General features: G+C 37.1%; 1 protein-coding gene across 2 annotated transcripts in view; it reads right to left on the minus strand.

The window, feature by feature from the left end:
- Nucleotides 1-4,491: 4,491 nt before the first annotated feature.
- The window catches only part of LOC115443028 (protein TIS11), a 34,129-nt gene continuing 19,678 nt past the window's right edge, over nucleotides 4,492-18,942 (minus strand). For both annotated transcript variants that reach the window (XM_037437384.1, XM_030168299.2), the window contains one exon: nucleotides 4,492-7,392. In XM_037437384.1, coding sequence (XP_037293281.1) covers nucleotides 6,658-7,368 — 711 coding nt within the window. In that variant the 5' untranslated portion in view covers nucleotides 7,369-7,392 and the 3' untranslated portion in view covers nucleotides 4,492-6,657. The remainder of the gene's footprint in view (nucleotides 7,393-18,942) is intronic.

Raw genomic sequence — 18,942 nt, forward strand, 5'->3', positions numbered from 1 at the left:
TTCACAAAACAAAAAAAAATACTCAACACAACGAAAAAAATGTTTCAATATAATTTTTTATATAGATCTATTTTCAAAAAATCATTATCATAACTATAATTAATATACTTAATTATTTTATTGACAAAGAAAATAATTAGTATCAATGTGCCTTTTCATAAATTCCCACGTAGTCATTGATCATTTCGGTTTTACCCATTAAAATAGAAAAGCAATAATAGCCAAAAAGTCATTAGGCGATGTATCTTTAAATCAAAACGGTATCTTAGAATCATTTGTCTCGCTTAGTAACTCAATCTTATCAACAAAATGAAACTGGGCCTTCATTAATAGTTATGACTTATTTTATTATCATATTGATATAAAAAATAATTAAACAAAAGTCGTTAGATAAGTTGACATTTGTTTTTTATGTGAGCAGTTGTGGGTATAGTTTTGAGATAATTACTTTTGCAAACCTGATTATTTAAATAAATATTCCTAATGTTTCAATCGATACGTAAAAGCTATTGAAATTATTGCTATCATCTAAAAAATGGGAGTAAGCCTATGATTACCGCTAACGAATTCATAATTTGTTTTACTACGGTAAATTTATAAGTAGCTACATTTTAATAGAGCAAATTGACGTTTTTTCATTGATAGGGCCCGCATAGGTACTCTCAGTGGAGTTCTATTTAAACAAGATGTGGCTATAAAATTTTAGTTTTTATCATATTTTGTTCTGGTATATTGTTTCAATTTCTTTACCAACTTCTTTAACATAACAGGACCACGTATGATTCGAATTTTTAATTAGCTCCATTTGTTTAACATAAAATACTTGCGTATGATTCGAAAAATTACATTAACTGTCCGCGAACCTATATCGAGCGCCTACATAATTCAAAATGAGGGAGGACCTAATGTCAAGTACCTAATTTAGTAAGTGTATATTTCTGTAATTACAAATGTATTGCATCCGAGTCCATAACAGTCGCCAGTACAAAATGCTGTCACAACATAATATTATCGTATCTTGAAGTCGTTACCTCATACTTACCAATCGAACTGGTACACTAACATCAAGTTTTAAACATCTTTTTCGTTATCTAATCAGTGCTTTGTACAAATATTAGATAATAACAGTTATCGCGAGCATCCAGCAGCAATAATTATTATCATTGAACCAACACTGAGCTCAGTATTTACTTAACTAGACATGATATGATTTTATTTGATATACGAATGTGGTTGGAGGCGACTTCGGCCTATGTTGAAATTCGATAAACAGAAATAACAAATCTTATTCCGTAATGTAGAAACGGATATAGTTGTCGATTACGTGTGAATTGTAAATTTAGTTTCCTATTAATTTTATTACACTTATAAATGTTGTATTTATATTTTTTTACTGAAAATATCAGATAAGTAGGTAAACATACAAGGGTTAACCAACCTTAAATATTCTAAAATTTTCGTCACACGCGTAATCTTGGGCATGAGTCAGTCATAATATTTCGTTTTATTTAAAAATGTACCTGCGAAAATTCATAGATACCCACGTCTTCTATTTTATTGTCAATGCATCAGAACTTACCTGGGTAAGCATTTGCTGGTTCCTCGACTTTCCCGTTTATGTAACAATATTAAAATCTGATAATATTGACAGGTTTATTTTATTGACTTCCTTTCTATCTTCAACAACAAAATACTGAATTTGCTTGTTGAAACCTAAATCTTGTTTTATATATAGACATTTTTAGTACGTATTGCACTTATGGTGCAGCTATTTGTATTTTTTGCTTATATTTATGTGGTGACAGCCTATAAATAGGACAGCAACTATTCCTTATTATTTCATGTAACAAATATATAAATTATGTTTGGTGTATCACGTATCTTTTATTGTTTCTTGTTCAAATAAATAAATAAAAAAGTGGTGTAAGTATTTGTCTCATTTCGTTCATATTATTATATTTCCGTCACTGTCAACGTCACTCATCGTATTTTGACAGTACGGAAACATATTATTGAGCAAATATTAGCTGGTATTGGGTGGTAGAGACAGAATTAAGACAACTCTACTTTTCTTTAATGTAAGTTTATACATGACCGTTATCAAAAACACGTTGAAACTAAGTCGATGGGATACGCATTATTATTTCTCCTTCCAAATACAAATGAATAATAAAATCCTTATTAGTATTTTGGTTCCTTACATCCTTTATACTCAAACCCATGGAAATGTTTTGGTGGAGCCGTACTTACAACGAATAATAATGAAGCTGTGATTTACATATAATAACAAAAACTCCAACGGTTACTACGAGTTGCGTTGCTAAAATGTACATTATATTATTATAATTGCACATACCGTCATGAGACGTGCCTGTATCCATAAAGGGGTAAGCACAAATGGATTTATTACAGATTCAGTTTGCAAACAGCATTTTAATCCCATGTTTAAATGGTGAGTATTACAAAAGGCACTAAACAGTCATATAGATCGAATCTCTGTTCTTCGAAACAAAACACTCGCACAAAGGATTGCTAGACTCGGGATCGAAGTTTTCCAACGCATCAAACGATATTTTAGAGGCTTGCTTAAACAAAGCATTTCAAATTGCCGGAACGGAGACCATACTGGGGAATGATAAAATATAATTATTATTACTCAAGTCTTTTGGTGCGAACGCGCCGCTGCGAACTCAATGATCCCTGATAACCTATAGTCACCTCTCGCAACGGCCCGAGGATATGCATATCGACTGGCCTAGTTTTTCAATTTTAGAAACATGATCTGCCTATCATACAAAATACCGAGTTACTACAATGTTATATGCAGGTGCTATCGTTTACTGACCCCGTAGATACACAGAGCCGGTATTTAGGTAGGTATTCAATGATAATCAGGAAAATAGTTTCCATGCACATTCAATACCTCACATATGCCTCGTAGAAAGGAAGTATAAATTGATGCGTTGTTACGTTGGTCGTTTCAAGACCATTTGTTATCTGGCGTAGAGTTACAAGAGACGCCGATGCAGGTCAAGAGCGGCGTCGACAAAATCACGGATCAGTTTACTTACTGCGAAAGATGTCAGCAATTTTATGAAGGTTTAAAGCAAATAACGTTGGATATATTTAACCTTATTAATTTCAATAGTTTAGGTGTTATATTTGAGTGAAAGCAAGTAACTATTGGTAAAAAACTTGCATGAATAGCTTCGCTCGGTCCATGGATATTATGAATTTTATCCCGCAATGCCTCAGACACACGGGAAGAACCTACACATTACGTCACATTTCTTATACAATCTGATAAACGGGAAAAAACAGTCGACGTATATTCTCCGAAATAAAAAAAAAAACTCAAAATTTCCGACTGTCAAAAAAATGACATCGACCTCCATCTTGTCGAGGTTTTTATGTAAGTATATCATCTCAGAGGGTCCCTCGCTTTTGGAAAAGGGGTACTTTGTAAACCTACATATATTTTATACATACATAGTAATTAGTACTAGCATGAAGTAGTACTAGTGTGAAGTCTACCAATCCGCACTAGGCCAGCGTGGTGGACTAAGGCCTAATCCCTCTCAGTAGTAGAGGAGGCCCGTGCTTAGCAGTGGGCAAGTATATAATACAGGGCTGATATTATTATTTATTATGAGTACTAGCAAACAATTACTGAGATAGGTAAGTAATTCTTTATATTCTACTGGTTCGAACTAGGCCTTAAATGTAGTGATGCCCAAAAAAAAATTACGAGACGCAAGGAGCATTGTATAGATAGTTACTACAACTTGATGATAATTCAGACGAACCCACAAGTATATTTTTATAGGATATATATCCTACCTACAACGAATACACTTGTGCGTTCTTCTTCCCCTATGTTATACTTTCGTGCATCAATCTAACTTGGATTCAACTTTGTGTTTTCTTTAAAAACACTATGTGACAGTACCTTTTACGTTCAATAGGTGGCGTACTAATAGTACTTAACGATTAATTATTGTTCTTAATAAGTTTGCGCTCCGTTCAGAGGATAAGTACATAAGTATAAGACCGCCATTTGTACCACCAATGTAATCTTTGTATACAAATTTGTCTTCTTTTTTTTTTACATTTTCGGTGTACAAAAAAGTATGTTAACTAATTAAATTCATTTTAAATTCTTTGTATATAAAAAGTTGCCTACATGTTAAGTACTGCAACAATTAATTTAAATACGTGTAAATATTTATCGAAATTTATACAGCAATTTATGCGATACTAACAAATATCTTTACAAGTAATAACATACCCAAATTTGGTAATGATTTTAGTATCTCTTTTTTGCAATGAAAGTAATTTCATTATATTATAATGAAAACTGACTATACTTAGAATGTATAATTGCTGCTGTGCTTAAAGTTACTTTTTTATTTTGTGTGTTTGGTGTGAATATTCTTATACTGATAGGAAGGAAATGGGTTTTGGAAAGTAAAACAAAAATAAAAACAAAGGTTTAACATACTCTGACTATAATTGAAAATAAAAATGCTGATGGTAAATAAGGAAAACTTACAAGAAATGTCATATAGCTTTTACCTTAATTTTCGTCCATAAAAAAGTATATTTAGTCAAATTTTGCAAAATTAACTTATAATTGGAATTAAATAAAAAATTAAATACTTAACTAATCATAGGTACTAAAAGTTGTAAACTAATGTCGTTATATCATATGACTCGCGATATTATATTAATCATATTAAGACATTATAACAAATCGTGTTTAAATGTTGATGTAAATACAAAAGAAATTAAATACATTCGCTTTAATGATTTCATAATCCTTAATGAACTGATAATAAATAACGTTGACGAAGTTTATGAACTCTTACATCTAGGTAGTCCTTAATTAGGTACAAAATGTTTTTCTATAAGACGCGGTAAAACGCTGAAACTAAAGAGATAAATACACGAAACGATCTCGACCGTCATTACAGATACAATCAATAGATACTAACAGAAAACGAAAACCAGCACTGTCCAAATGTTACTTTATTAGTGGCACGATTACAATATCAATAGAGGTAAGTGGTGATAAACGAAACAAGAATACAATTTACAGTTGCAAAGCAGTCTTGATATAAATCAAAGGCGTTGGTTCCAGCATAATTTCTCCTAATCCTTATATTGGTCCCTTAATTAAAACTTTAAACTTTGTTATCATAAATATTATAAAATATCACACTTTAAATTCAAAAAACCTATTCTACGTCGAAACTAATTAATTAGTTCGGTCGAAGTACAAAAGTAATAACTTTGCCAATTTGAATATTATATTCAAAAGAAGACAATAAATAAACAATCAATCTATTTCGATCAACTAAAAGTTAAATATAATCGATTTTTTACAAAGTAGAAGGCACTTTTTGTGTGCGGGGACCGCGGCGGGACGCGGGCGGCGGCGTGGAAGCGCGCGGGGGGAGGGCCGCCGCACCGCGCGTCCGCCGCGGCCTTAACAATTGTATAAACATTATATTTTATATTACTATATTGAAGTTATATTCTTTATACATGTTCAGCGGTAAATTAAACCTCGGTAGTTCAGCGGACTTGGTTCAATATTTTTGGCGTTTTTAGCGAACGCCCGAACGCAATCTCTTCAAGTGCTGTCGGCGCGAGAGGGACTTGTATAGTGAGATGCGAGAACGAAAAAACAATCACCAAAAGCCTAAACAGGTTTCACTTGGTCGTTCGTCCTTCTCGCCGCGAGAAAAACGAAAAAATCAACGCAGACGGACCGACAAGTCGAGAAGCTCACTGCCTGGGATTACTTCGATACTTCTCCGAGAGTAGATTAAGATGATAATGATAGCGCACCGACAGCAACTACACCGTGAACTATGTTTAAGTACTGAATGTAAACTTGTATCTATGTAATATGTACAAAAAGTGCCTATGTCTTTTATAAGCTAAAGGTATGCGTATAAAGGTATCGGTCCGCTGAGCTCCCGAGGTGCAAATCGTCGACTGATTCCGGCGGTAAGATCGGATCAGTGTATTGGCACAGAATCAGTCGAGCTGTTTGGTGATAACGAGCCACGTCCCGTAGACGCGGGCCCCGTCCGTATGCGGTGTGGCATCGCAGCTGCTAGCTACAAAATAATTATAGTTAAAGAGACTCGAAATAAATAATAAATTATTATCTTAAACTCTTAAAAATAGATCACGAGCGCCTTCTCGCGGTACGGTACCGAGCGCGGAGAGGCAGTATGAAATAAATAAATGTTCTATAAGCTAACTTTACAGAGGCCACCGCTCGGCGGAGGATCGCATCGGGAAGACATCCGCGAGCTACACAATAAATATCTAAAAATATAAAGGTGCCATTTACAATTGCGTGCCGATAACTAAAAGTTGAACATAACTACTATTATTCACACCGCAAACTTTCGAGACGCCAGAGAAACACTTCGTAAACTTTATAAATTAAACCGAAGTATTACAATTCAGCATCGATAAACTGGAGATCATTCGTTGAGCTAGTTTGCAAGTGCGCGAGGCTCGGCGACCGGGACGTCGCTCGTGCGCAGTCAAGTCTGGAAGACGTCGTGTAGGCACTACGGTGTCGGACGATCCTTACGCTAGACTCGGTATAAGTTAACTTAGGACTAGGCGAGCGCCTTAAGCGATCACGAGGTCGCCGAGTGCCGACGACAGGCGGTTGAACACGGGCAGCCGCTCATCCTCCGGGTCCGGAGAGTGCGTGCGGCGGAACGCGAAGGCAGTGGCGTGCGCGGGCGGCGACAGCGCCGGCGGCGAGTGCGGCGCGTTCGGAGACTGCGGCGCCAGCGGCGACTGCGGCGTGTGCGGCGAGTGCGGCGAGCGGGGCGACCGCGACCCGTCGCTCATGAACGAGCCCAGCGACCCTCCCGACGACAGCGACGCCAGCGAACCGCCTGGCGACGGCGGCTCCCTGCGGCGCGCCTCCTCCGCGTTGTGCACGAAGTGGCAGCGCGGACCGTACGGACAGAAACCCACCGAGTGGAAAGTACGGCACAGCTCCGTTTTGTATTTTGGGTGACGCTGCAAGTTCCGCAGCTCGCGGACCCCGTGGGCGAATTGGCACTTGTCGCCATATTTGCAGACTCCGGCCTCTTCAAAGGGGCGGCATAGTTCGGTCTTGTAGCGGCTGGTGGCTGGTGGCGGCGGCGCCGGCTCGCTGGTGGTGCGCTCGAGGCGGCGGTGGCTGAGGCGGTCGAGGATGCCGGCGAGGGCGCGATGTGCGGGCACCGACGCCACTCGCGCCAACACCGAATGCTGGTCCCAGGTGACGCTGCTGGACACTGCGCTGCCGCCCACCGGACCGAGCGCACTAGCAAGGTTGCCGTTCATAGTCTGCACTGGCCGAGTTTGATTCTGAAATAACGAAAAAAAACCTTTATTATTGAAGAGCTTTGGAATACGTATAATAATATTGGGAATGGTGCAAAAAAACAAACATAAATCAAGAAAATAAATCGTAGTCGGTGTATAATTTTTTTATTTCGTCTTTCCCTAAAAGTATTCTTATCTGAGTTTTACAACACTTGTGTATTTATGTCGTAGAAAAAGTGTTCACAATCTGACCCGAGGGTCGGGTACCTGCCAATGTTAACAAAAAGTTGGGGGCGGTTGGTAACGTCGTCTACCTGCTCGGGTTCATCTCGTTTTCTCTAATGGTTTCCAAGTTTGAACGGTTAATATTACCAATTAACCGAGCCACAAAGTGGTGCTTTTAAAGCCCCTGGGGTGAGTCGAATCTTAATGTTACGATTATAACGAGTCTCCGTCCGGTCTCTTATAATGAATTATTCATTTCAGTAAAATTCTCCATTCCCATCAATATTCCCCATTGTGGAGGTGTCGCGTTCGCGTCGTTTAGAGATGCAAATGGTGGTGCCGTCTTTTGTTTCAACGGAGCGTCGAACCTGGCGCTACATACTATCACCATAACAATTGTAATGTTCATGCAAGAGGCAGTTGACACGGGCACACTGCGGCGCGCCAGCGTACGGGCGCGCGGCCATGCGGCCCACAATCACACTGATTGTATGTTATTGTTCGAAACGCCAACGTCACCCGTCGTGACGCCAGGTTGAGAGCCGCTTGTTGGCCAATTGCAATGCAATTTACCATAAGGACTGCGTTAATTGACAGATCTTTGATTCTACATCAAATTCCCTTTACAAGAAAACTGTTTTGTGAACCAATGCTTGTGACTTTGGCAAATAAGCTAAGAGAAGAAAAATAATAAGCTAAGACCGTCACTAAGTGGAATATAATATTTGGCCGTGCAAAGGCGTGAAGGTCGGATCAGATCATGGTTTGATGCGGAACATGAGCTTCTACATATACATAATGTATGATATGTCGTATCTTGTATGCGGCCTCAATCGATGTGAATGACACGTCATTGTATATTCTATTCGCTTCTGCGTCGTCCGTTGATCGTAAACACGCAAACACTTGTGTTTTGGAATACAGTAGACATATTATAATTACTCCCCTAAAGTCAAGATTAATAGCTACGATGTCAAAGAATTCTAGGATATTTTGAATAAAATAAAACTTGTATTTTTGGGCATTAGTACAAATTTTAATTCCTCACGCAATAAGATCATGATATGTTATTACAACGTCTATATATAGATGGAATATTATAACAATTTAAATTTTGTAAAAATACACGACGGTTTTTCGCACATTTCAAATTAGCGGATGCGATGAATTATAATAATGAAAACTGTACATGTTTACAAAATATATATTTTTATTGATCGCTTATACCGGCTTTGAATATTAGATGTTAACTCTTACGGTTAGCGGCAAACGTTAAGTAAACAATTACATACGAATGCTTTTAGTGGTGTATGAGTACCTATTGTTCGGTACGTGAGCAATAACCGACAGCAGTAAGGCTGTAGTTACACTGGACCGTCGATTCGCAACTGCACTACCGCGTCGCGTACGTGAGTCGAACGTGCTCACTGCCTACTCGCACCACATACTAAATTCAAACCGCTGCGTGTGGTACTCGTATGGGCCACGACGCAATTACAATGCATTTTATTTGTTAATCATCTCTAAACACGAGATTTTTCGTGATCCATTGGACGTTAGTCATTTTGCATTTTAAGTCTAAAACTGGTAATATTGGTACTTATATTTAGCTACATCATTTATAAGATATAATTGAAAAAATCTACTTTTCTACTCCACATTTAGTATACAACGCGGATAGGTCATCTTAATGACAAAGGAAAAATGTTGCTCTACTCTAAAAACGTCAAAACCCAAATGTGTAGCAAGTATTTATAGTCCACTATAAGTTCACGTCTATTATAACAATATAGTTTAAAATAACAATACGGACAGTGGAACAAGTTAAAAAGCGAAAGTGTAGCAAACAAATGACCATAGCGGTGCAGTCGCGGGTGAAAAGTTGCAGTGAAAAGCCAGGGGTTAAGCTGCGGCGGCCAAGTGTCGACGGAAAACAGCTCAACCGTAATTAGAGAGTTATCAGAGCGAAACATTGGTTAAACGCTGCTTTCCATCGGACGTTGCGCTCGCGCAACCAACTTGGCTCTAGGGAAAATTGTACCTGACCACTGTCGATTTCAAACGACGGTTACATCCAACGTGAACCCTATCTTTTTTATTAAAAAAAAAGAAACATTAACTTCTAGGCTGATGATAATCATAATTGGAAGGTAAAGCCTCTTATAATAAGTATTAGTATTACGGATTTAATTTTTAGATCAGACCAAAACTACGAATGGTTTCTACAATATGGCTAAACCAGAATGCATCTAGCGCTCCTTATTTATGAGGGGAAAGAAGGTGTCTTAAATTTACTCGAACATCAACTCTTATTTACAAAGCAATATGGCCGTTACAGTAACTGCTGTTTGTATGGTACACATGATTTTGGGTAAGGAGCGGGTGTTAGTAAATGTCCAAAGCGTCGAGCCCAGGTTGATCCTGAGGCCTCATGCTGGCATGTGGCATGTGTGCTGAGCTGGTTAGCGGCCGATGTTGTCAACGTGACAAACACGCAGCTCGAGCCAATGTGTTTGCATTCCTCATTATTATGGTAGCAGCGGGTTGCATAATGGAACACGGCAAGGCTATTTTAAGTCTTACAAGAAATATGCACAAGACGGTTAACTATGATCTCTGGCCACTAATTGCGTGACTAATAACTTTACAGAACGCTTCAATGGAAAAAACTTTGTTTTAAATATAATAAGGGCTTCATTAGTTATTTAAGATTATGGTAATTTCCAGTGTCTGCGCGAGTAAAGGGCAACGTCTTGTTTAATTAACCACATGTGTCATCTTCTAAGTACGCACTTTATATTTGTGCATGTAACATGGACGGACAATATCGAGAACGATCTTTCCCAGCAATGACGGTTATTTCTAGATGTTGTTTCAACACGAGAAAAATAAAATGCGTTATTGACAGAGGTTATCGAACCTACGGAGTAATACTCCCATTGCCACCAGTATATTTACGTTCGCAATCAGTAAAAATTTACACATTTACTGACGATGCTTTTTGAACTCGCGCTCTTGCTAAATACATATTCTCTTCAGATAACTCGGGGGCAACGACACCGCACAACAAAGAACGCAGATTTAGGTTAGGTACTTCGAAACGTTAGTTTTTCATTACCAATTCAAATCACTGACCAGAGATAACACGGCTGGCTATAATATGTTTATTGTAGTAAATTAAATCCTTAACCTATGGCTACGAGTTTGCAACCTACCAATCTGACCTTTATCGTAATGATCGCAATCATCTATAGGATGATGAGGCGTTCGTTGCGTAGTCATTTTGCCTGTTACATGTCGCAGCTATATCGATCATGTGCAATATCTCATCAAGATACATAACGTAGTTGTAAATATATTTTTAAATAACAACTTTTCACTTTTTTAAATGCGAAATTATTTCCACGAAACACATATATAAATAGTAGGTATATGAAGCCACTGAAACACCACACACACTACGTAAAGCGTCCAAGCCCGATAATATAAAGAACATCAATTCAAGTCATTAAGATACGGACGGCCGGCAATTGTTGCTAAGATATAACTCAAACAAGAGAACTGTTTAATTGACCGTTAATTGGTTCTAATCAAATGCGTTCTATATTTAAATGAACTTTTAACGATTTAAAATAATCAGATGATCACTGGACCCTTCTTTTAGAAAATTATGCTGTTGGCAACGTGAAATAAATGGCATGGCCATATTGCAAACGGACACAAAACTTGTCAGGTCTCATTTACGTTTCGACTACATAATAATAGTTTAACGATTGCACACCAAGGCAAAGCCCAATACGTATATCAATCAAGAATGCTAAAGGAAATTGCTTTCATTTCTCTAAGGAGTCTGTCGAGGGTCTCGCTTGGTGATTGGGTCCTATCTCGTTCATTGAATGATTGCGCGAAAATTGTACGAGATATTGAGGCCCCCTCAGAAAGTTACCAACAACCTACCAATAATGACGATGTAGTCATTAACCTTTTAGTCTTCGGGGTCACTCACTTGAATAAAAAGTGAGTTCAGTGGAAGAGTTAATTTAAAACGTGCCTATATGTTTTCCTGCTATTAAAATAATGACGCAGAGTTTCCCTCAAATCTACAAAATGCGTATTAAAGCGCTTTGTGAGCATGCGCAGCGATGAACAATGGATATTACATGATTCACTCGGCGACAACATATAGTGTACTATCTCACACACTTATGGCTATTTAAGTGACGCGTTTGCCACAATTGAACTATGAAAATAGACTACATTTAGACAACATTACGAGATGTATTAAAATAGTGACGCAACATCATGCAGTGATCTCCCACAGAGACTAGATAACCGTTAAAAACGTTGCAACATGATTCGAATTAATAATGTCTGTAGCGAAAATAACACGACAGACTTATTACTTTATGACTTGAATTAAATGTTAAACGATGTTAGCTTGCATGTGGGTACTGTGGTAATGATTCCTTTTATCCACATGGCGTTGATATAGTACTAAACCATTTTTACTTAAATTTTGAACTATTGTGAGTTAGTAATTTGATAAATGCCTAGATTAATTATTTAAAATAAAAATATAATTATCATATAATATAATAAGGTACATTGAAACTGGAATTGGTAGTCATTTTAATGTGATTAAAATTATAAATTCATATCATATCAATCTCAATTATTATTACAATTATTATATTAAGCTGCTGATTGCTGACTTTCAGATCTTTTAGTAGACTTTATATACTTTAAGAGGAATTTTCAAATAAGCAAGATTTAAAGCAAATGGTAGTTAAATTGACTATGAATGTATTCTATAACATAAAATTCTTTGAGCTAGGATCGAATCCCCGACCTTCTGACCTAACGCAGTTTTTAAATATTACTACTTTTAATTGAATTTCTAGTACAGTGTAAGATTTTACAGTGATTGTGTGATATGAATATCGTAAACACTGACGATAGTTCACATAGTTAGCGACTGTTAGATGAGTAAGACCGGACGCGGACAATACGCTTTGCATGCAGATGGGCACCACGGCGTGATTGCAATACGAGAACCTGCCCACTATGGAATAAATACCATCACATGTCAGCTGCCCTTTATTTATATTATGAACACTAACCGAACAATTGTTTTCTGGTTGTAGCAGTCGAAACAATGGTTATTTATTTCAAGAAGTAAGTGGTTAAATTATTAACATAGAGGAAAGGAAATCACGTAGTGTTCGTGACGACTTTCAAGAATTTTTCCTTTATTAACTATTTATTTTCCAGCTAAATGAATTCCGCCTTCAGCATGAATAATCTCTTGGGTTCATTAACCCTGCAGAAACGTTTTGTGTAGACGTTATATTTTGCGAAAAATATGTTGATGTCATGTGTATGTGTAGCGGCGGTTGTATGCAGACGAAGGCGGCCGCGGCACGGCGGTTGGACCGTGCTCAGTGTTCACAACACTACACCGCGCAGACGTTCACCTTTGTTACTAACACGCAGCGAGACGCGGGCGCAGTGCGCTGGCGTCGATGTGAGTGTCGTGTTTATTGCGCTCGCGTCATAAACCTTGCGGGCCGAGGTGGTGCGGCCGTAAAGTGAATGTCAACAAAGGGCTTCGTTCAACTCGAGCTCGTGTTTACCCCCCGGCCGCTCAAAGCGGAGGAAGCTCGTCCCCCGGTCGGGCCGCTTTTAGCACCTTCTTATTTATAGACGCAACATCACAACACTGGCTCACGCCTGATTTGCAGAACTCGACAGGTAAATATTGTTGCTCAAGAAAAAACGCACGCAACTTGAACGATGTTTTTTTTTTCAAAACGCTGTAACTCCTTCGGCATCGTAGGGAATGTATAATCAGATTATGACATTTTCCGCTCACCGCACAGTATAAAGGCAGTTATGAATGTCACGATACGACAACGACCGTTGCGTGGCGGCCATTAGTGACTAGTGACACTGGTCCTTTACGTCAAGCGTGTATCCAGTTGCAGCAATTCCTTTGTCCGTGCAATTTGCATTGTTGCGTCACTCCCTCGTCTTATACTTTCCCCATGAACTATATGGCATTAGTCACGCAACAAGATGTAATAGAAAAATGATTTTTTGTAGCTAATGAAAGTTTTCGCTCTTTGTATCCATGACGTATTATCCGTGACGTATTTGACAATTGAATAGTGTGTCCGACCGGTCGGTCACACTCATAGAAAGTTATTAGACGTTTGAGTAACAAACTGGACTCGTCATTGTCTTAATAAATATTGTCGCAAGCTGCTGGCACAGTTTGGTAATGGTTCATTAAACCCGATGCTGGGAGATCAATATTAAGACATTTTGTTCTTTGCGTAACGTGTACTTTAATTATCCGACCTTTTATTCAAATGAACGATGTCCATTAGGTTAGTACAAATTACAAGTTTTGTAACACGCAATGTAATGTAAGTTATATTCATAATCATAATATAGACAGAAGTGCTGATACCTATAATATTATCTTATTATTTAACTTACCCTAATGCCATCGATAGACTATAATGTAAGTTGTTTTATTTTTCAATGGCATATAATGTAATGTTTTTTATGACATGAGTGGTAAATACTAAAAATATCCCGTGAGAATTATAAATCAAATAAACATTACGTGAAAGATAAACAGATATACATAATGTGACAAATGGCTTGATAGACTGCTCGGAGCCTTCAATGCACGTGAGATAACACCACAGATTTATAATAACCTATACGACATATTATATGTAATGCAATTCGCGCAAGAGTGAGTCTTACATAATAAAAAATACAGACCAAGTCTGCAAGAAGGAATCGAGCTTTTAAAAAGTGTTACTACTACATGTTTTACGCATTACATAATATTTACACTGTTTTTTTATTACAGTACACTTTCATAGACGTACAGAGACTGATTGCATTAACGTACTTCCTGATATTGCAACCCTCGCCATCGATTCAGTGCATTCAGAGTGGCTCTAAACGTCTTTGCACAACACGAAGCAGGTAGCCCAACCGGTCCCCGTTGAAAGCGATAGCACTTCCTACAAGAAAGTAAAACATAGTCCACTGCACTAGCGGTTTTTACGGAAACCTCAAAGACTCTATCTGTTGATTTGTTTCCCGCATTAGATATTGCAAATTAAACTTTTTTATGAGTTCTACTTCTGAACGCACAAAACTATTGTGTCGTTATACATAAAAATATGGATGTTATTGAAATATATGTTTGAAGAGGGCATGGCGGACTTATAAATTCGTTTCGGTAAATTTACAAGTACGTGTTTATTGTTTGGTAAATTACCTTGAGTTTAACACCATCGTATTATAGTGATTGTAATTGAAAATGATCGCAAACGCAATACTACAGCTATACAAGAGATTTACACACATTTAATGGTATTTTTATTACACGTGAATAGATTTAACGATAGATGTATGAGCTCTTAGATGTTTTACGCCATCAACTAATATAGTAAATCATCAACTTCATGATATTAACGCTAATAAATAGTAAATAAGTTAGCATTGTAATTTTAAGTCAGTTTACGTTCAATTGTTTAAATATTCCAAGAATGCTTGTTTGTTTCAATGTAATTTCGTATTTAGTTTACTCTATGAGAGCCCTCAAGCGTAACAACAAAGTTGAACGCTAATGCCAAAAATAAATTAGCCATTCGCAATGAACAAAGACAGAATGTAAAACAGTTTATTAATTCAATAAAACACTAAGGTAATCCGCCAGCGCATACAGATAAAATTTAAATATACTTGTATGGCAGCCACATGGTGAAATTCGGTTTGATAGAACAATTGTTAATTTGCAAGTGTCCTTCGCACGTAGCGATACGAAGCGATAATGCCCACATTTTCCGCTCCTAGTTAGTTGCGAGCCGGTACGTACGTAGATTGCGTTCATTCCGGGCAATTAACCACCAAGTTACACTGCACGTGGAAATTACTGACAATGCTTGTATTACGCCACCGGGTATCGTTCGGTGTCGCGACCCCGCGTACATAATGGAACGGTTCGTTTCGAATGTAACCCAGTGATCTCTAATTGATCCCGGCAATGCGAAGGTCTTGTGCTGTGGTAAAGCAAGTATGTAAAAAAAATGCAAGGTTTTTGCCGTTTCATCGATATCTATTAATAATAGCATTATTAACTATATCCTGGCCGATCAATCATATTTTACTAGAGTTAAAAATAAATTATTTGTCATTGGCATACTATTATTCTTTCTTTATGTCTATATGAACTTGTTTATACGTATTATCCGCACGCAAAATTTACGTTACGTTAATTTGAAGCACTTATAGCAACTGTCACAGCTATATTCTGCTTAATAAAGACTTGTCTAGCAAATACACAAGTTGAACAATACTAAGTAGTACAAAAACAAAAAGAATACTCCATTTGAACAGAGTTGTCTGATCGGCGTGCGGCCCTAAGACGTGATCCCCCTACACGGCGCGTTCAATGGTCGTCGACCGCACTTTTCTCCTTACCCACTTCCTTATTATAAATGTACTTATATGAATTCATCGCTGTCACGTGTCTGTACTGTATAGAGTAGTAAGTCTGCGGCAAGTCGAGGCGCCTCGCTTTTGCGACGCTCGCCGGACCCGATCAACGAAGCAATCGCGGCCACTTGTGCTAATGAAACATTTCAATTGAATTGGGGACATTAATTCAGTGGGCGTTTCGAGTCATTGTTTACGTTCCTATATAGTATTATAAAATTGTACGAGGTCGTGTCTACGGATTATTTTATTTTAAACTGAGTTATATCCGCCTGTATATATTATAATATAGTATGTCTGAACAAAGACAAGTAAGTAATTCCTGTCTAGCTAAATTTCAATGGGACAAATTCCCATGAAACCATAGCTGATAAATGTTGCGGAGCCACATTCGCAAAAAAGAGCTTTTTAGACAGAGCTGAATACAGCATCTTGAACAATAATAATTTTCAAAGTATATTTCATAATTAAACCAATGTTTAACTCATGATTGTTATTCAAATTACAAGTAATATAACACATCTCATTTGGAGAAAATAGAAATGACATTGCGAATCCGAATCAACTGACTAAGAGTATATTGATTGAAATGCTTTTGTACCCTTCCACATAAGATTTGTTCAATTTTCATTTCATAACCTTCCAGCATACTCATGCATTATTAATCGTTAATTCATGAACGATAAATAATAATAAGTCAAGTCCATACCGCTGCGTTAACAATTACAACAATGTCTACCTGATTGTACGAGTTTGTTGACAAGTTTGCCTTGTAACAACCGAACGGTTTGTTGAAACACCCTTATTCACATGTTGCTGTTAGATTTCTAGTGCTTACGACAAGATGCAGGACATTATAAATTGGATGATGCTGACATTAGCTCGGTTGACCATGCATACTAATATTTGAACAAATATAAATAACAAAGCATTGAATAAAATAAATAAATTAACGTCATTGGTGAATAATTTTATCTTGTTATAGCACGTATTATTAACGTTACAAGAATGAACGAGCACATTCCTCTATATCTCCATCTAGCCTTCAACTGAGTAGATTGTAGCCGTTCGTACTAGTTTGGATCATCTCAAGACATTACTTATATCATTTTAATTTACACTAACAGCCAAGTAATAAATGTTGAAAAGCATATCAATAAATTTTTACACCTCTAAAATCGCTAATTAATAGGTAAATAAAATGTTCAAAATAACCGCATACAATTTTTTAATTAAAAACGCGTCTATAGACAGAAACATTCGATGGAACTGACGCATCTTTAATCTTGAAAATCGGCTGTTGTGACCTTGGAGCCACAAAGAGTTCGGCGGCCAAATATTAATTAATTATTTATAACCCAACTCGTTTGGGCAGGCTATGGCTCGCGTGTTGATTCTCCACTTACCATGAAGAACTGATCAATAATGTTGATTAGACTCAGCATGAACTCAACTCAGTAGCTCAAAAATCACTTGCTAGCGCATCTGCATGTCAAATGAAAATTTACATCACGCTGGTTAAAGGGAAGATGTGAACTCATCATTTACTCTAGGATATCACTGATATATCAGTCAGAAGCAGCATCAGAATAAAAAAAAGAGTTTTCATTTATAATTAATTAGGAATTCCGATATATAAAAAAATAGCAAAATGCTAAGTTTAGTCTGGTAAAAAACTAAGTAAAACAGGATTTTCCAAATCATTAATAAAATTCTAATAAATATTGGTCAACGACAATTCGTTTAAAATATTTCTATTTGCTGCTGGTGTTCAAATGGTCACATTTACATTCGAAAACTCAATACAAAACCAGATAGTGTAGTAGTGTTTAGATGCAAGATAATAAATAACTGGTGATTTAGCCGATAAAATACACTACATATATCGATTTTAAGTGAAGATAATATCAATTTAACTACTAAGTATGAACTACGAGCTCGGGACAGTGCACTTACAAGTTAAATCGTAAAGACAAAAGAGGAAAAAGTATATATTTATTAAATTTTGAGTCAATTCCCACCTTTTCAAATCCAATTTATTGTTCTTTTGCAAAGTTTAAAAACATTTATGACGTTCATTACACCTCAGAAATGTAAAATGTTCGTGAGTCGTGACATTTAACATGGCTTCTTTTCCAAATGTCAATAAACATGTGTACTTTGTTTGATTTATATAACGATCACATTTAGAAAAACTGGTTGAAATAAAGTTAAGAATTTTTAGGAACGCGCAATCTAAATAAGTGGTAGTCAATATGCGTTTAATTTGTAAATAAGTAAATAAAATGCTTATTCATCCGTGGTAATTACTGGCTACTCCTAGGATATTCAGGAAGTGTATCGTGCGAAGGTCAGAGAACAACATGACGGCCTTGCCGCCGGCTGTGCTACTTTCTCCATTGCAGCTCGAAGAACCCACGTGTGTTACGTTCAAAGAAACAATACCTGGTCGGCGCTCAGTTACGCCGACGCATCCAGTGGAACAGCTGACATAATCACGAAAAATTACAGAGTTTCTATACGAGGCTTGCGCGAGGACAAATCAGATTACATTAGCCGTGTCTTCTACTTGCTTTGTTAATAACACATAAGCCTTGATCTCGTATTGTGACGGGACATTCTCTTTAAATAATAATGATGCACGTTTCGTAACCAAATTCACGTAAACAGAATCCGACATAAATGAATATTTTAATGAAATGTATTTATATCTATTGTAAATATAAATAAACTTATTTCGATTGTTATTTAAAAATGACATTCCAAAGAGATCTCGTATGTCAAGTGAACTTAATCCGCGTCGAAGTGCATGTTTGTGATGAATAATAAAATGGCAATTCGAAT

This window comes from Manduca sexta, chromosome 11 (assembly GCF_014839805.1).
Source record: "Manduca sexta isolate Smith_Timp_Sample1 chromosome 11, JHU_Msex_v1.0, whole genome shotgun sequence".
NCBI lineage: Eukaryota > Metazoa > Arthropoda > Insecta > Lepidoptera > Sphingidae > Manduca > Manduca sexta.